Here is a 17,879-nt window from a genome sequence, read left to right on the forward strand (position 1 = left end):
TGCATATTTAACCACACTGTTTTTGTTGTCAAGTAAATGTTAAGATATGAAAAATTCAAATGATTTGAATATTCCACTAGAGAGTCTTACTGCTGCCATCATCTATATTTGAGGGACAAAATGGTTGGGGTGGCCAACCATTTCTTGCAAATTGTTGCCTCCCCCATCTATCTCCGCCCCTGCTTCCAGGTGCATCCCTCCAGCTCAGTACCTGGGTAGTTCCTGCAGCCTCCGGCCGTGCTGCCTCTCCTCCACTCTCCCCCGAAGAGCGACGTGTTCCATTTCTTCATCTGGCTGTGCTGCAGGGCGTCCGCCGTCAGGTTGCAGATCTCCAGACGGGTGAACTCTCGTAGAAAGTCACTGAAGGACATCCTGGGAAATGGAAAAAGACCTGGCTATAATGACTTGATTTTATTTATTTAAAAATTTTTAATTATCAAATCTAAAAGCAGGAAATCGCAATGATCTCACACTCACCAGAATTCCCCATCTTCACTGCGGTTCTGAAGTTTAGCCCTGACTGAGCGATCCACGGAGTCCCACTCTCTGGAGCTGAGTTCATTAACAAGAGAGCATAAATAAACGGTACTTAGAATTCTGCAATAGGTACGCCATAGAGATTAGTTTCAGTTTGGATTGTTTTAAGAGGATCAGAGATTTTGTGAACTTTTAACAAAAAGTCCATCACTTCCTGTGGCCTCGGGATTTAAAAAATGAAAAAAAAGATGCTTATTCCTCCCAGGATCCTTAAAAATGGATGAGAACATGGTCTTTATTTTCATAAGAATACTGTATATTCACCTAAAACTACACATCTACTATTAAAGCAGCATTGTGGGGGATAACTTCAGTGGTTAAAATTCAGAGTGAATAAATATCAAACATGCTTTGTATAGAAAATTAATTCCCTGCAGACTTCAAAACCATGTTAGCGACAAAAAACGAAAAAAACAAAAAACAAAAAGATGACCCCCCTGTCTGTGGAAAACCTTACTCATCACTCCAGGGCCCGGTCCATTCCACCTCCCCCCAGGGGTTTCTGATGCGAACCAGCTTGGTCAGATTTCCTCTGTACACCACCTTCAGGAAAAGAAACGGTTCATGTTCCTAATGCAAAACGCTAACCACATCTGGAGCGCATGCTCCTAAAACCAACAGCTGCTTTAAAGCCACAAAGCTGACTAAACCTGCATGAAACAGGAAGTAACGGACTGCATAGTGATCTGAATGCACATGCTCTTCATGTAGGGACAAAGTAAGAGGAAAAATTAGATTGTATCACTCTTTCATAGCTTTCATAACTTGCTCTATTTTGCAGGTAAAGTTCATGCATTTTCGTAAGAAAAACAAACAATCACTGCATTTGTGTTTGTTTCCAAACCGTCATGCTCACCTCTTCCACAGCAGTCACCGAGTAGGCGTGGCCTTTCACCAGCTTCTTAAATGTGACGGCCTCCATGTCTAATGCACTGGTGATCTGTGGAGGAGACAATGCAATGCATGGATTTTGAAAGGTCGCTGACATGGTCCATGTATCACTACTGACACATTATCTAGAGCGAGGAAATCTGTTAATGTTTGGTTAAATTACCCAGCAGTGCATGTGATGCAAGATGCAGACAGACACCATATCAAGTTTTGCTTTAGCACTGGAGTAAATAGAAACAAAAACTAGATCATACATATCCATACATTTTTAGATCTTTATACATGTGAAGAACTGCTGTGATGCCCTTTTAGCATTGCTATTGTGCAAAAGAACATTGAGATCAGTGATTCAACATTTCATCATGTGTGAGAAAAGTTCAACCTTTCCTTTTTCTGCCAGACGGCTAACCCGTCATACCCAAACAAAAAAGTACCGGAAGACAAACTGAGCAGATAGTGTGTCCTTCACTGGGAAGGTCAATGCTCCCTGTCTGCAAATAAAGGTCCTGATCAAAAGCCTTAAATGCACAGAATTCCTCCCTACCTCCATTTTGAACGCGTCTCTGCCCTCTTGTGGTTTTAACTAAAATTTGTTAACTACTTTAGCATCTGATCGCTCTGAAATTACTTGTTATAGCTTTTGATTTATTTGAAGAATGATCTCTCATAGAGGAGTACAGCAGTATTTGTATTAATAATAAACACCAGTTCAAAACAAATCTCATGAAGGATTTTGGTCCAGAGGAGTGACTAATTCATCTTTTTTTTTTGTTGTTGTCGAAGACTGATCTTGTCCAAACTGTGGCTTTTTTCTTGAAAGGGTAGAGAGCATGTTGAAATAAAAAGAGGTAGTTTTTTATTTTGTTTTGGTGCAGGCCAACAGCTAATGCTGTTAGAAGGGCTGCAGCATGGAGAACGATCGTGACTGACTGGATGTGCTCTCTTCCTCCTCTGACATGGGAGCTGGCTCGGAGCTCGTCTGCCTGGCTGTGTGTTTCCTGGACGGGGCCGCCTTTTCCAGCTGCATTTTGCATCTCTGCTTCCGTCTCCTTGAACCCCAGTTGGCCTCAGCAGATGGCCGCTCACACTGAGCCTGGTTCCAGATAAGTTTTCACTCAGTTTGAATGTTATTCTTAAGGCTTTAATCTAGACTCATTGATAGATACTTCATATTGGTTTATGGTCATATGCATGGTTTCAATTCCTTCTTTGTGAAAGAGGCTTTAATCTAAATAAGACTTCCTGGTTAGGATCAATACAACTGCATCTGCAAGAAATGAACTGCATTTTCATAACATTTAATGAAAAAAAAAAAAGAAATCAATAAATGAGGCACTTTCTAAATGATGTGATCAAACTTTAGTACATTTTTGCATTTGCAGATAAATGAATGACCAGTACTGACATCAATTGAGCAGCCAAGCAGGGATCCTCTCTCAATGGCTCGGCTGATGATGCTGTAGAGGTCCGAAGGCGCTTTTCTCAGCTCAAACATCTCCGTCACTCCACCGGTGAAGTCCTCAAAGCCCTCTGACGTGCTCCCACCTGACAGCGCCTCATAACAGCCATTTAATCTGAAGAGAACAGGTCCGGGACATGAGTGGGTTTCCAAGGAGACGAGGGTTCATAGCATTACAAACAGTGTACTGTACAGCGTGTGATTAATGTTAAAGCTTTAACATCAACTATAGTTGTAGCACTCAACGTTTAGCAAAGTACCATATATGAACATGTAACTGATGGTGCTTACATAACATTTATAAGGGGAAACCCTAGCCTTGGTAGCCATTATATGAACAATGCTGTATTTCAATAGTACAACTGACATCACAGCTGTTTACTGCAGCAGCAGCTGCAGCTCTCATTTATCCAACCCCTGCAGAATGCTTCAAATATTTCAAACATGATCCCTAAAGGAATTTTACATTTGTATATCCAAGACTTCAACTTCATGGTTGAGATTTGAATGTAGGAAGAAGATTTTGTAAATGATTCTTAGATTTGTGATATTAAGAAAATCTGAGTGACTTTATTCTTAAGGGGGGAAAAAATTTGTAGGCATCTTTTACTTTGAAAATCTAGCAATCAATTCTTAAACACCGCAAATTCAGCCAGAAAAAGAAAACAGTTTAAAGTTTGACAGCCTGTCAAACAAATGGTAAAATGACTGAGCCATCACAACTCAACGTTGACAAGTTATTATAGTTGGTAACCACTAGGTGTCCTACTAGAGCTGTTAAATTCCCCAGTCAGTCAATTCAGTTTTTTCTATACTTTTTGTTTTCTTTTTTTAAGTAGAACAATTCAAGGTCTGGTCTTTTTTTTCCACTTATGAGTTGTATGTAGCTGCATGTATTGAGTAAAGAAAAGCCCAAGATCTTTAAATTATCTTAAATAATCTCTCCAAGGTTGCAAACAGTAAACTGTAACCTTAGTAGTAGATATTTTATTTCCGTTTCTCACGGCATAAAATTGCTCATACCAGCAAAAAGATTAGTTGCTGCTTTATCTGGTGCAAAATAGAAATACAGGCTACTTCACTAGGTACACCTGTTCAGTTGTTCTTTTCACAAATACCAACTTATTCAATAACGTAGATGAGAACTCAAGGCACTCAAGTGTATTAATAAGGTAGACCTAGAAGAAGGGAATAAGACATTGAATGCATTGAATTTTTTTTAAAACTATTTTTCATTGCTTCATTTTAAAAATGAAATTGTCCAGAGAGCTGTTCCAAATGAAATTTCTTTTTGTTTTACACTTGTGTAGACCAAATGACGAATAAATCTGTCCAAGTCTAAGAATGCAGCTAGTCTGAATATTTTAGATCTCGCTAATCTACTGAAATTTTAAAGCAAAACAATATTTAGGATTTACTGAGAACGGCCCCCGGTAACAGCAGATTCAGAGCGTTCATTATGTGCATAAAGATGGCTTGTTGTTGAACAAACTGGTTCTAGAAAGGTGTAATTTTCCAAAATCACTTGTCTCAACAAAGGCGTGTTGAATATGTATGACGTGTTGAACCTTGAAGCGGATGAACTACAGCGGTAGAAGACCGCACCCGGTACCACTCCCATCGGCCCAGAACAGAACACTGAGGCAACATTTCACACAGACTGATCTAAATTGGACAGCAAAAGATTAAATGAACATTGCCTTGTCCATTGAATTTAGATTACAGGAGCATTATTTAGAGATAGGGGTCAGAACTGGACCCAAACAACCAAAGTGCAAAAATCCATTACATTTTGTACAAATGGTGCAGATTTTGTTGTCAGTTTAATAGATTAGCAAAATGTTACAAAACTCAACAAGTCTTGACCCGGTACCTTCAATATGGACAAAACACTTGGTGCAAAGCATCCAACACCTCTTACAATGTATGCCATAAAGGTCTACCCTGAAGGTAATGGGGATCCAACCCATTTCATAGAGATGCTCAATCTGATATCGATATCAGATTGAGTCCGATATCAGGTGAAAATAAACTAATGTTGGATTATATTGGCCCTCTGTGTAAAATCTCTTATACAAGTGTGCTGAAGCCCCTGTCACACCTTGATGATTGAGCCAGCGTATACCTGATGTCCCAGAATCTTCTAAAACGCTGGCATACAATGAACTGTCTATGTATTTTTTATTAATTTTGGGCGTATACATGGAGTATTCATAATGAGTCCAGAGCGTATGTCTAACAACAGCCTGACCTACGTAGAACGCACAGCAGCTTAATGCCCATGAAATGTCACAAGCCAATGCCCTCAGGGGGGAACAATGATGTGCCCAGAGGCGCCCGGTCTGCATAAAAAGATCGATTTGATCGCATTATAAAGAAACAAAAAAAAAAAAAAAAAGAGAAATAAAGGGGTTGTGGTTGCATCACACTCATCTTCTCGCTCACCCTATGATGGGGGATATCTGGAAAAGAACTAACAGTTTCCTCCTGGGAATTCACTTTTTAACCAAAACGCTTCCAATTTGCCATTAAACAGTAGCTGTAAGTTAGAAACACGTTCAGTGGTCGTCTGGAACACTTCAAATACGTTGATATGCATTGGAGATAAGTTCTTGGTAAGTTATGCACGTTATTCATAGGTTTTGGATAAGCTAGATGCCACAACTTATGAGTATCTTACACTTAATGTATGTAACTAATGAGCATCGCCCGGCATACGTTGGGAAAATTAAGAAATTTTGATTGCGCTCAAAATTTCTTAATTTTCTTCGTATGTTGATGTGTACAGGGTGCTCGTAAATTATACAAAACTGACCCATGACTTATCCAACATATGCCAGCGTTTTTGCCAGATTTTTTGTACTTAAGGCATACGCTGGTCTAAATCGTCATGGTGTGATAGAGCCAGTTGTTCCCTTATCTATTGTTGATGGCTGCTTTTCTCTGGGTTAAATCACTGGATGAAACCTTTTCTAATGTTCCACACAACTAAATAAGTACTAAAAGTATATATGATTCATGCTTGGTGTCGGTCAATTGTCAAAGTTTGAATCGGAAATAAAAAAGTGGAATGGAACATCCCTACTACTAGCTAGGTGGGGAAAAAATAAAGAGAAGAAAGGAGATTTTCTACAGACAACAATAACAGATAATTCTACATCATCTGGATTTGTTCAACAGGCTTACTTGGCGTAGGCCTTTTCCAGGAGAGCGCTCCAGAACTCTGTCCCCTCTGCAGAATGGACAAACAGCAACTTCCCGTCTTTCACTGGTAGACGGTCGTCGATCACCACCTCCACCCATTCTCCAAACTGCCAGAACTGCATTACAGAAAGAAAGCAGAGAACTCTAAGAAAAAAAAACAAGGTTTAACATTACTTGAAAGATGCTTGGATGTTTTCCTAGGAACAAATTCTAAAATGTAAACAAATGCAACAGTGACTCACAAGCCTTTTTATGCAACATTCTTCTAAATATACTAAAAGGACTAGAAGAGTTAGGAAACCGCCTTCACTCTTCAATCTGTTTAAACCAATATAAGCTCGCTAAACATATTTCATCTCCAATGTCATAAGAAAATAAAATGAAATATGTGACAAACAGCAGCATATTAACATTTTCCTCAATCCACAAACTAAATAACTTTCTATGAAATCCCTCTGCATTTTGTTTTGCCTTAGTTTTTACTGCTACACAAACAAAAATGTCAAACAGCAAGAAAAAAAGGTAAAAAAAATATATACTAATTAATAAATGGTACACTGAATAGTTTATCGAGGTCACTAATGATTAAGTAAACTGTTAAAACTTTCCAGAGAGATTGTGAGAGAGTGAGGTACTGTTTTCCAAATACAAATGCAGCAGAGAAATAAATCTGTTTATGTGTTACAGATGAGGGACACATGTTTCTGAAATACCAATTTAAATCAAGTGCAGTTCAATTTGAAAAGTACACATTAACTTTAAATGTATTTGGTCAAGTTTGTCAAGAGGCTGGTATTTTAACAGCCTCTGGACAGGTTTACCTCTCAAATTAGAACATAAGATGAGTTAAAGTGCTGCTCGGTGAAACATTTAAAAACTTTATTACTGGTAGATTTGATTACCATCATATCATGGAAACTCTTAAGTCTAAAGTCTCTTAAAATGTAGTTAAAAATTAAAATGAATGAAATTGAAAAGTCCTGTTTCCAAAAAGTATGTTCCTTTAATGCATTCAATACATGGCATGAAGATGATCAAGCTGCAGCTCTGATGGAAGCCCAGGTTGCTCTGATAACTTCCTTTGAAAGTTTGAATTTTACCAAGATGTCCATTTTGTTTGATTCTATCAAGGCTTTGTTGTCCTTGAAGATGCAGCAAATTTCCTACCAAACTCATTTCTTCCACTTGTCTTTTAAAGATTACATCTGGGTGCAGCATTCTGAACAAGCAGCGTCTTTAGCAATGGTCTTTACTGGCTTCTCTCCCTTGTCCAGTGTGTCAGTGATGATGTCTTCTGTACACCAGTCCAGTCAGCAGTCTCCTCCATGTTTGGACCACCTACTGATCCAGTCTGACAGAGCGTTTAGATGCCAGAGAACATTTGCAGATGTTTTAAACCATTAAGGTGATTTCTGTGTGACCAGAGGGTCTCTGTTATAAAACTATAAAATCCATCATATTTATATTCTATTCCATCATAATTACACTAAATAAAAGCCTTAAATGGATCATTTACCTTTGCAAGATATTTGTGAGTAATTTATCTGTTTTAATCTCATTATTAAAGTATTCTGGGTGTATGCAAGTTCTGGAAAAACAAACTTTATTGAATGATTGGTGTCCAGCAGGAGGCAGTATTACTCATTTGCAAGGCTTGCTGCTGGACTGAGTTTTGCAACATTAAATGTAACTTCTAATGCAAGACAAACTGTTTAGGTAAAAGGTTATTTCCTATTGCAGAAACCCTGCAACATAAAATACTCCTCTGGAATAAAAACATCAGATTCCCTTTGCTTATCTCTATAGATTCAGCATAAGGGACAGTACAACAGAGTGCAAATCACCACAAAATAGAGACACATCAGGAGCCAATTCAACAGAAAGGTTTTGTGAGGAGTTTTAGCTACAACACTATAATCAGGCAAGATCTGGACAATCTGTTCGAGTATTTAATGTTCGATCTTTTATCAAAATGAAGGCCAATCATGCAGATCCCATTTGCCATATCAGAATCCTTAAATTGCATTTTAAAAAGCTGGTCATTAAAATCAAGTCATGTGCCTGAAACAAAAAATAAATAAATAAATCTCTAATAAAAAAAGGAAATGAACTGGTTATGATAAGAAAACAATAACCTTCTAGAAGGAGCTCCATTTCAGTCAGACCAGATTATCTCTGCAGTAAATTAGGCGGCTTGGCAGCTTTCCTGAAAACCTTTTTCTTTCAACACTCCAAACCCACTGTGAAATCCCTCCTTCATTCACTCCCCCCAAACAATAAAGCATGTGCACTCTTCATTTCAGTTCAATCTTCAGCTCATGTCAGACTGCTTTTTCATAGAACGCTTGATTGCATATCAGAAAACATGTCTTAAAGCTCTAATCATTTAAATACTTTTGTTCAGTTTCCAGCTCTGTCACCTCTGATGAGACGCATAAAAAAAAAAAAAAAAAATAAAAAAAAAATAAAAAAAAAAGAGTAAACAAGCATTTACCTGCATCTAAATATAGAAAGTTATGAAGGTTCAGTGCTTAACGAGTTCCCCTAATTTGGCAAAACATAAACAAAAAAAAAGAAAAAAAAAAAAAGAGCCGATCTATTCAGAAAGTAAACAAGGGGTAATTTTAAGCACTCAGCATGCCGAGGTGTGTGGATCATCGGTGGAGATAAAGCATCTACCTAGCGCCCTATGATTTCTGTGAACCGGAAAAACGCGGATGGAATCACGGAATTTAGCAAATCAAATAGAATGCATTAGAGAACACGTAATTCACTCTTTTTTTGCAAAGAGTAGTATGTATATAAAGTCTTTTGTGCTCTGCCTGCTCCCGTATATGGTCATGCGGGGCGGGCACTTGTTTCCACAACCGAAAAGAAAAAGTAGGTCGGCCATGTTGCAGAAGCACCGAAGTCATCCAGAAAATTAAAAAAATGTTATACTTGCTGCAAAGTGTAGGACAGAACAATATCCCTGTGACTTTTATGAATCTGAAGAGCAACTTATCTGGGAGTTTTGTCACGGTTGCACACGGTCGACTGGAAGGATAAGAACACGTGAAGACCACTTGAAGTCAAGGACTCGCATCAAAAACAGAGAAAAGAAAGCTAGCGCGAGCCACACATGCCTGCAAACCCGTCAGCGGAAGCACTTCAAGAGTTTATTGAAGATTTTGTTGTCATGTGTGAGGAATCTGAAATTCCATGAGGAAAAAAAATAAGAAAGCTTCGTCTATTTTTGATAAAGTACTGCAACCAAGAGGGTGCTACCCTGGGTGGTCGATCAGCATACCAAGGCTGACACCACACACACCACAATGAAAGAAGTTATTTTTTTTATGTAAAAGTCTTTGCATGTCTTATACTATTGCAATATATATTTTTGTAAGGAGAACAATATGGTTAGTAATTATTCATGGATTATTGGCGATAATCTGTAGTTGTCCTAATCCGAACTAAAGGGTTAATGGATATAGTTGGAATGAAAATATGAAAGNGCATCAAAAACAGAGAAAAGAAAGCTAGCGCGAGCCACACATGCCTGCAAACCCGTCAGCGGACCGGGTCTTTGCATGTCTTATACTATTGCAATATATTTTTTTCAGTCATGCGATTTTTGGCAAAACATTTTTGTAAGGAGAACAATATCGTTAGTAATTATTCATGGATTATTGGCAATAATCTGTAGTTTTCCTAATCCAAACTAAAGGGTTAATGGATATAGTTGGAATGAAAATATGAAATTGAGGGGAAAAAAAGTGTAAAACAGAATGATTAAAATGAAAAAAGAGGAATTTGGGGGAAAAACAGAAAAGAATTTGGGAAGAAATTAAACATATTTCATAGGGCCCCATCTACCCAATGCAGCATTAGATTAAGGTAAAACTAGCATACCAGGGATATTTGAGCTGTATTTGTATTTTAGTTTCAGAATTGTGCAGTAAATAAACCTGCCAGGGGATTTTAAATTAAATAAACATATCAGGCCATTTTAGTCAATGATCAAATTGTGTATGTTGGAGAATAAAAAGCATAGGCAGGCATTTTAAAACACATCCTAGATTATAAATTAGAGTTTATTGGGCTAAAATAACGCTTTTCTACCCAAGACTAAATATTGGAACAGTTTGCAGCCAAATGTATTCAACAATCTTACCAAAAATATTGCTTGTTCCGGAATTTTGCACTTAAATTAGAAGATAAGACAGGTTAAAGTGCTGCTCGGTTAATAAAGTCTAATTTATATCAATTCGTTACAAATTGAAACATTTCAAACTTTATTACATGTAGATTTGATTACCATCCGATCATTGACAGTCCAGTGTCTCACAAATGTAGTAAAAAATAAATCCATTATAGATTAGAGTTTATTGGGCTAAAATGACACTAAATATTGACTAAATATTGGAACAATTTGCAGCAAAATTTATTCAACAATCTGTCCAAAAATATCGCTTGTTCCAGAATTTTGCACTTAATTTTCCCCTTAAATTAGAAAATAATTTAATCCTTATAAAATCAATGCATTAGAGTTAAACAATATCCAATGAACAATGCCTAAGCCTCGGTAGATAATTTAACACCTATAGTCATGGGAAAACTGACTTAAAACAGGTGCTGTCTTCCTCATGACGTTCAACATGACAACAGTAACCAAGCCAAAACAGCGCTTTTTTAAAATCAAGATCCCTATGCACCTTGTATAAATTCAGACCGCTAATGTAAAAATGCTGAAAATAAATAAATAAATCTCACAAGCAGCAACTGACATTGTTTTCAGCCAAGCTCAGAAACCCCAAGGCAGTGATTGAATGTTATTAGCGCTTCCAGTAAAACTCCATTTTCATAAGTGGTTAGCTCTCTAAAATGGACGAAATAAAGTTGTTTCAACTCGACCACAGCCAATGTGTGTAAACTAGCATCATGTTAAATCCTGCAGCCCTGAGCCCACATTTGTTGTGTAGCATCTGTTTTTAATATGCAGCAGAATCTCTTGTAGAATTGCCTGCCATGTTGAATTTCCGCCCCGATTCCACCCACTGAAGATCCGCGGGGTTTCAGGCTCATGCACATCCATGTGTGAACACCACCCTTTCACACACCGTGAGAAAAATTAACCCTGACCACATTCATGTTACAACTTGCAAGGAACAATCAGGAGAAAATCCTCTAAACTTTTCCATAAACTGTCCGGCTAAGAATATTTTTGAAGGATTCTGCCCCAGTTTCTCTCTTTCTGACCGATGAGGCTGAGATTGCCTGCTTTCTGATTAGTTCCCCCCCTCTTTCAGCCGCCCGCCTTGCAGCTTCACTCTGTCTCTTCTCCGTTTCCCACTGAAAAAAGATTACTATCCCCCACGGCCAGGGCTCAGAACGTTTTGGGATGACTCATTTAGTTCATGGTAATTTATCCACGGGCTTAAGGGATCCAGATTTACACAAAAGAAAATCCAAGAGAGATTTGAATGCAGAAAAATGCAGAGGAAGGCAAAAACATGCAAATGATAAAAGGAGCCTGAAATCTATAGAAGAAAGGATTATGGAAGTGGAGCAAGTTTACAAAACATGAAGCCTGTTTATGAGTCTGCATGCTGTTCAGCTTTACTCTACGTAGATCTAGCACACAAAAGCATCTGCAGGGCTTTTATAACAAGCATAATTTCCTCTTGTTTTAGTTAAGCAACCATGAATAAATGAGCACACATTTCTGCATTGCATCACTGGAGACATGCAGATAGGAGCCATGCGCCACTTTGGAATGATTTCCATTGATCTGTCTATCGAGAGAAAAGATGAATTCCTCTCTTTGTCTCTAAGAAGTGCCGACTATTAAAAGCCATAATTAAAATGCATCCTGAAATGTCAGACTAGATCCTTTCAAGTGTTTGTCTACAGCATGCAGGCCTGCATAGAGAACGTGCAGCTGTAGCTGGACTGTCTGTCTACTCGTTTCTGCTCCAACTGTTTTCATGACTGAGCAGTCAGGCTGATGGAAGGGATCCCTGATGGATAACTGTTCCTTTTTGTGCCTTTGTGTTTAACATGATCCACTCTGTGACTGCATGCTCTGTGCGACTGATGTGTGAGAGTGGCCCTGCTCACCCACCGCTCACCCTCCATCAGGGAGCCACTCTGCTGGGGGAAGTCGGAGCTGGCAGAACGCCTGCTGGACCAAACGTCAAATTATCTAAAAAGGACTCTGTGACACGGAAAGCTAAGCAGAGGAGATGGCTAACAGGAAGGAAGTTATAAAAAAAACTACACCCAAGCATGATTGTGTCGATTCATACTTGGTTAATGTAAAACTTCAACAGGCGGAAGAGGCAGAAAATACAGGCAAGGGTTAAATAAATTCTAATAAGATTTTTTTTAAGGGAATCTTCAATGAAACGTCTCTAAAGTCTGGAAGGAGTTTGTAAAAAAATGCAGGAACAATCCTACTGGAGAACAACTGAATTATAATTATTGTTAAGTTTAGACAATTATACAGAGGTTTTATAATTTGCATTGGTTTTCATATGACTAAAGTCTCCAAATGTTTCATGTTATCAGCAGGAAGGCTAGAAAATACAATTGAAAATGAATTTATGTTCCTATATTGAAGCTCTTAAACAAAAATCATTTAACATCAGTATTGGAAGAGTTAGAATTTACAAAACATACGACAAAATGCAGATTTGGTGCATCTTTTTTTCAACAGATAAAACAAGAGAACTGAATTTGTTTCATTTCTTACACCGGTTCATAAATTCATTCACCTCAACACACCTTTGCACCCTCCGCTTGCTGTACAAATTACTGCTACATGGCTTCTAACCAACTTTTGGTCACATGACACCACTATTATGCACGCTGCACTGGTTCTCCTTTCACTACTGAGTACCTCACAGGAACTTCTGTATGGCTTTGAAAGGGGATATGTAAGCAATGTTTAACAAGCATGGTTTTTGATGTCTCCCTAAAAAAAAAAAACACCAGGAGATCCAACTTTTCTCAGAACTGACTTTAAAAAATAAAACTAAAGGTCAGCTGATAGCTTTTTTTAAGGCTGATTATACTGACGTCAGTACTAAAATTCCCATATCTGTGCTGCCAACTTTTTGGCGCCAATTCTTGAAGCTGATGTCACTTTTCATTCCTCCATTTACAGTCATATGAAAATTCTGTTTTAATGCATACGGCACATTTTCTGTTAGTCCAAACAACCTCAATTCAATACTTAAATATTACTGTGTCCATCAACAGAAACAGCTGTTGCAAACACCAAAATATTTAGAAATAAAAATAAGATCAATAGGGGTGCCCAAACTTTTTCATATGACTGGACATGAAAAATATAAGTTACACAACTCTCAATGTAAGCAAAAAACTAACAAATGAAACAGAAAATAACAAAAGTATGCAGATAGAGGAAGCATCAGCCATTATGAGGAAATAAAAATGCATATATCATCCAAAACTATCAGCCAGATGACATACTGATCTACCTCTAATACAACTTCATGTTAAATGGGAGTCAAAGGACACCGTGCATCATCTGAAGTGCCTCTGACTAACCCAAAAGAAAGTTCCAGCAGCCTATTTTAGCATTTTCTCCATGAACTGGTCCCCATTGGAGAGCTTCCAAATCCTCAGTGGGATCTTACTGTTAAAGGTGTCAGACTATCATAGGGATGAGAAAAAAAAGGTGCTCCCCAAACATAACATGTAACAGAATATGGAGAAGACAGTCAATATTTGGAAAAAAAATACTGACCATAAAGCAGATATAACTACACATGCATTAAGCATTAATCTCTCTAAAACTTCCCTTTTGTCTTCTCCAAGTTTTCCCTAAGTTGCAGAGAGGCCAAAAGTAAAATCAAAGTACAGTAGGTGGAGGAATTGCCAATTTGCAATTAATTAAAATCAACTTTTTTTTTTTTATGTTTAGCCAGAAATATGAACACAAAGAGGAAACATAATAAATGACAACATCTGGGGGTATGAATCATTAAAAGAACTGGGGCGTTTACATAGTCGGGAAAAAAAACGTTTTGGCAATGTTGTGATTTTCGGCTGCCTGACATAGCTTGTGTGTGTGTGTGTGTGTGTGTGTGTGTGTGTGTGTGTGTGTGTGTGTGTGTGTTGGGGGGGGGGCTCTTTGTTCAAACTTTGTTCAAGAAGAAGCCCACAAGGGAGCATTCTCCACAGATATTAGACCCCCATTATCAGCTCAACTACATATAAAATATTACTTCATGTTTAATTTAATATATGCTCAGTTTTAGTTATAGAAAGATACCAAGTTTTAAAAATGTCCAACATCAGCCATACTGATGTTAACATATATGCATCCAAAAATTAAATATACAAAACAACAGATGGGTAAATTAAACATTTTTCCAATAATCACCTATTCATCACTGTATAGGCCAACAAATCATACTGCATTTGCTTCACTCAGCTCTGCATTTTAAATTGTATTAAAATTTAATGGAGAAAAAAAAATAAATAAAAAAATCTAAGCCATCATTCATATCCAGTTCATTTTTGCATTATTCTGTTTCATATGTAATGCATCTCTTTTTATTTCTATTGAATCTGCTTTCTGTCTCCAAGTAAAATCCATAAAGTGTCTTTTGTTTATTTATCCCACATCTTAAACATTTTCCATACCTCTCTGGGAGCAACACAGAATATGTTGTCATCCTCGCAGGGACCTTATTTAATGACACTCCTCCCTTTGTTTCCACCTATTTTAATACGAGCTGCGGTTACACACACTGCCCGTAAAAACATGCAAATAAAAAGCCACATGCTTATTCAAATATTCAGTCCTACAAAGGACCCATCTTCCACACTGAAATACAGTAAACCTGTGCTGTAATGAAACCCTCCACCATGGGCTGAACCTGTGCATGCTTCCTGTTAACCTTCTAGATGATAAGAGCTTTTAAATCAAGCCCACGTCTGTCTGACTGCTCATGTTTGTTTCCATTTTTGTGCATTTATGGTGCATTTGGTGTTGCACCTAGTAAAGCAAAGTTCAGCTGATAAGCGACAGCTCCCTCCCAAAGGCTGCAGCCATACAGCGGCGAAGCAAAGACCCTTTAGTTAGGGTTACAAAGCGGCATGACTGGTTCAGAGAGGAAGGTGACAGGAGGCCACATCTAATGATGACATCATTTAAAAAGGAGCAGCAGCATTTTGTTTTATTTTCTCTTTTCATGCACTCTTTCTTGTCTCCATCTCTTTATCTCTCCCTCTTTTCTTATCTCCTTTCTTTCTCACCTCCCTTTCAGTCTCTGTAATGCACCATTTTTCTGCTTAAATGATTTTCAATAAACTTTTATATACGAGTACGAAGCAGAACCTTATGGCAACAGTCTTGCTTGTGAAAGCAAAGCTGCTGGGCTATCATCTAGCTCTAGGTAATCTAATCTCAGAGATATATTGGCAAAACAGGACAACACACCGAAAAAATAAATAAAAATGAATAAAAAGGAGCAGCAGCTAAAACACAGGTGACATTTATCACTGGCTGACTGGGTGCGGATTAGTGAGGCAGGCTATCGTCAGTGACTCAGTGTGATTAGGAAAGCAGGAATAGGAGGCAATGATATAAAAGCTGGGTTTAAACCTAAGTTTATTCTCACTTGATAAAAAGGGTAAGGATAAAAGGATAAAAATGGTTCAGGTAATTTCAGAAATATCATGAGCTTTTATGGTTTCTCTCCAACACACATTAAACCACATGTCAATTAAACTCCCTTAGAAATTCCTGCCCATTTTAACTGGCCTGTTGGATTGCATGCAAGCAAAATAAAGTAAAAGTCAAGATGGGTCAACCTTGGGACAAATCTGTCGTTTAACTTGTTATATTATAGGGATGGGTGATTTGACCTAGAAATTAAGTTACCATTTGTTTTCCCATCAAATACGGATTGTTTTTTTTTCCTCTCTTTAGCTTCATAATAAAAATAACAAACATTATGTCAAAAAACAGCTTTTGTCCCAATCGTCTGGGAGGTGACTTTAATTTAAAAAAAACATAAAGTTAAAGAATCCTTAATTGAAAGAAACAAATTTCAAGCTACATGTTTGCAGCTAGTGGTGTCACACAGTCTACTAGTTTATCCATTTTGAGTTAATATCTAAGAACAAAAAGTGATTAACTGATGTTACACTGAACTATGGAGGCCAAGAAGGTCACTGGTGGAAATATAAAAAAAGAAGATCTAAAGATTTTACAGAAATTAAGTCTTCATAAACAGAAAATGCCATTTATTGACTTTATCCATTAATCACCAAACCCTATTATAACATTCTATTGAAATAAAACCAGCTGCTTTTATGTGGGGCTTTATAATTAGTCGTGAATTTGAATCATTTTTCACTGCCATTTTATCCTGTGAAATAATTTAGCTACATTTACACTGGAAAAAAGATCTGGAAATAAGTTAAAATATCTTAAACCCAGTGTAATTACCCTTAATTTGAGTAGATAAATAAGATGATCTGCCAATTAATAAGTATATTTACTCTTAAAATAAGATAATTAGCTAATATCCACTTGAAATAAGACAATAGAGTTGTTTTTCCTTATTTTAAATGTACAGTAGATTGTCTCGCTCCATTGGCAAAGCGTCTCACTTACCTCCTCAATTCAAGAAAATATGCATTTATTTTAAGACCTATTGAGATTTCGATTTTTGCTGTGTAATGAGAGAAGAATTCAAATTATTTTAGTTAGAAATCTTTTTCTATTATATGGCAATCAGTGCACTCTCTGGAATAAGAAGGAAAAATTCCTCCTGATTGGCTGATTTCAGACCAACATTAGGTGGAAAATATGATGCACCAGCACAAAAATCTGGTTTTAAATTAGATTTTTTTTTATGCTGACCGACATGTTCTGGCTGGAGTCCAAGTCCTGCTGGAGGGAAAACTTGGACATGTAGAAGAATTTAATAAAATTCTAATCTAAAGCACACCGTTTGGATTATTAAATCCTCTCCTAATCAAAGGGGAGTTGGTTAAACATCAGGAGAGCCTGACTCAGCCTTCCTCCCCTGGGCGACTGATCCACTGTGAGAGACGGGCTCCTAGCCATCAAGCCAGAGACGGTTTGTTGTGATTGAACCTCTGAACAGGATCAAAAGAAGAAAAACACCCTGAAAAACCAGCTGAGCAGCTCTATTCACCGTTTCCTAGAAGTTCAGGTCGGTTCGTTGGATCTCCAGACAGATTCAAAAACATTTATTTCCTTTCTGTTCCTCGATCTTCATCATTATTGGGTCAATAAAAGTCAAATAAATCATTAAATCTAATCTACCTGCCATATATTGATATTAGATCTATCAAACAATAACATTTTGCAATCTATTTATTCATTTTGTTCTGCCAAAGAATAAAGATAATGAGAAGTTCTCTCCCCCCAACCTAAAACTCGAAATTGCAACAAAAAAAAAGAGGATGAAAAAGTCTTATTAATGAACTTTTTCAAATTAAATAAGTTGTGAGATTTAAACAGAGTTCAATTCAGTTAAAGTAAAATTTTGTCTTATTTAAATGCAGCAGCTTTTATCTAACAAGGTCCATTCTTCCTCCTTCTTCCTTTTGTTACATTATCACACTTAACAGTTCGTTAAAAAATTATCTTAAAGCGATAGTTCGGTATTTTTGACATGAATCTGTATGGCATCCCCATCACCAGCGGCATGCAATCACACTGACTTATCCCTGGCAGCGTCCTGTGAGCAGAGTTATCGTCCAGTTTTGGTCAAGCCGAAAGTAGTCCTGCAGGTTT

The 17,879-nt window shown here is 37.5% G+C and overlaps 1 protein-coding gene across 2 annotated transcripts in view; it reads right to left on the bottom strand.

Moving 5' to 3' along the window:
* The window catches only part of LOC107103873 (calpain-1 catalytic subunit-like), a 48,801-nt gene that overhangs the window by 8,501 nt on the left and 22,421 nt on the right, over nucleotides 1-17,879 (bottom strand). For both annotated transcript variants that reach the window (XM_015403716.1, XM_015403717.1), the window contains exons 6-11: nucleotides 6,074-6,207; nucleotides 2,834-3,002; nucleotides 1,394-1,477; nucleotides 995-1,080; nucleotides 478-552; nucleotides 212-372 (exon numbers count right to left, since the gene is read on the bottom strand). In XM_015403716.1, coding sequence (XP_015259202.1) covers nucleotides 212-372; nucleotides 478-552; nucleotides 995-1,080; nucleotides 1,394-1,477; nucleotides 2,834-3,002; nucleotides 6,074-6,207 — 709 coding nt within the window. The remainder of the gene's footprint in view (nucleotides 1-211; nucleotides 373-477; nucleotides 553-994; nucleotides 1,081-1,393; nucleotides 1,478-2,833; nucleotides 3,003-6,073; nucleotides 6,208-17,879) is intronic.

This window comes from Cyprinodon variegatus, unplaced genomic scaffold, assembly GCF_000732505.1.
Source record: "Cyprinodon variegatus isolate N-32 unplaced genomic scaffold, C_variegatus-1.0 Scaffold1550, whole genome shotgun sequence".
Lineage (NCBI taxonomy): Eukaryota > Metazoa > Chordata > Actinopteri > Cyprinodontiformes > Cyprinodontidae > Cyprinodon > Cyprinodon variegatus.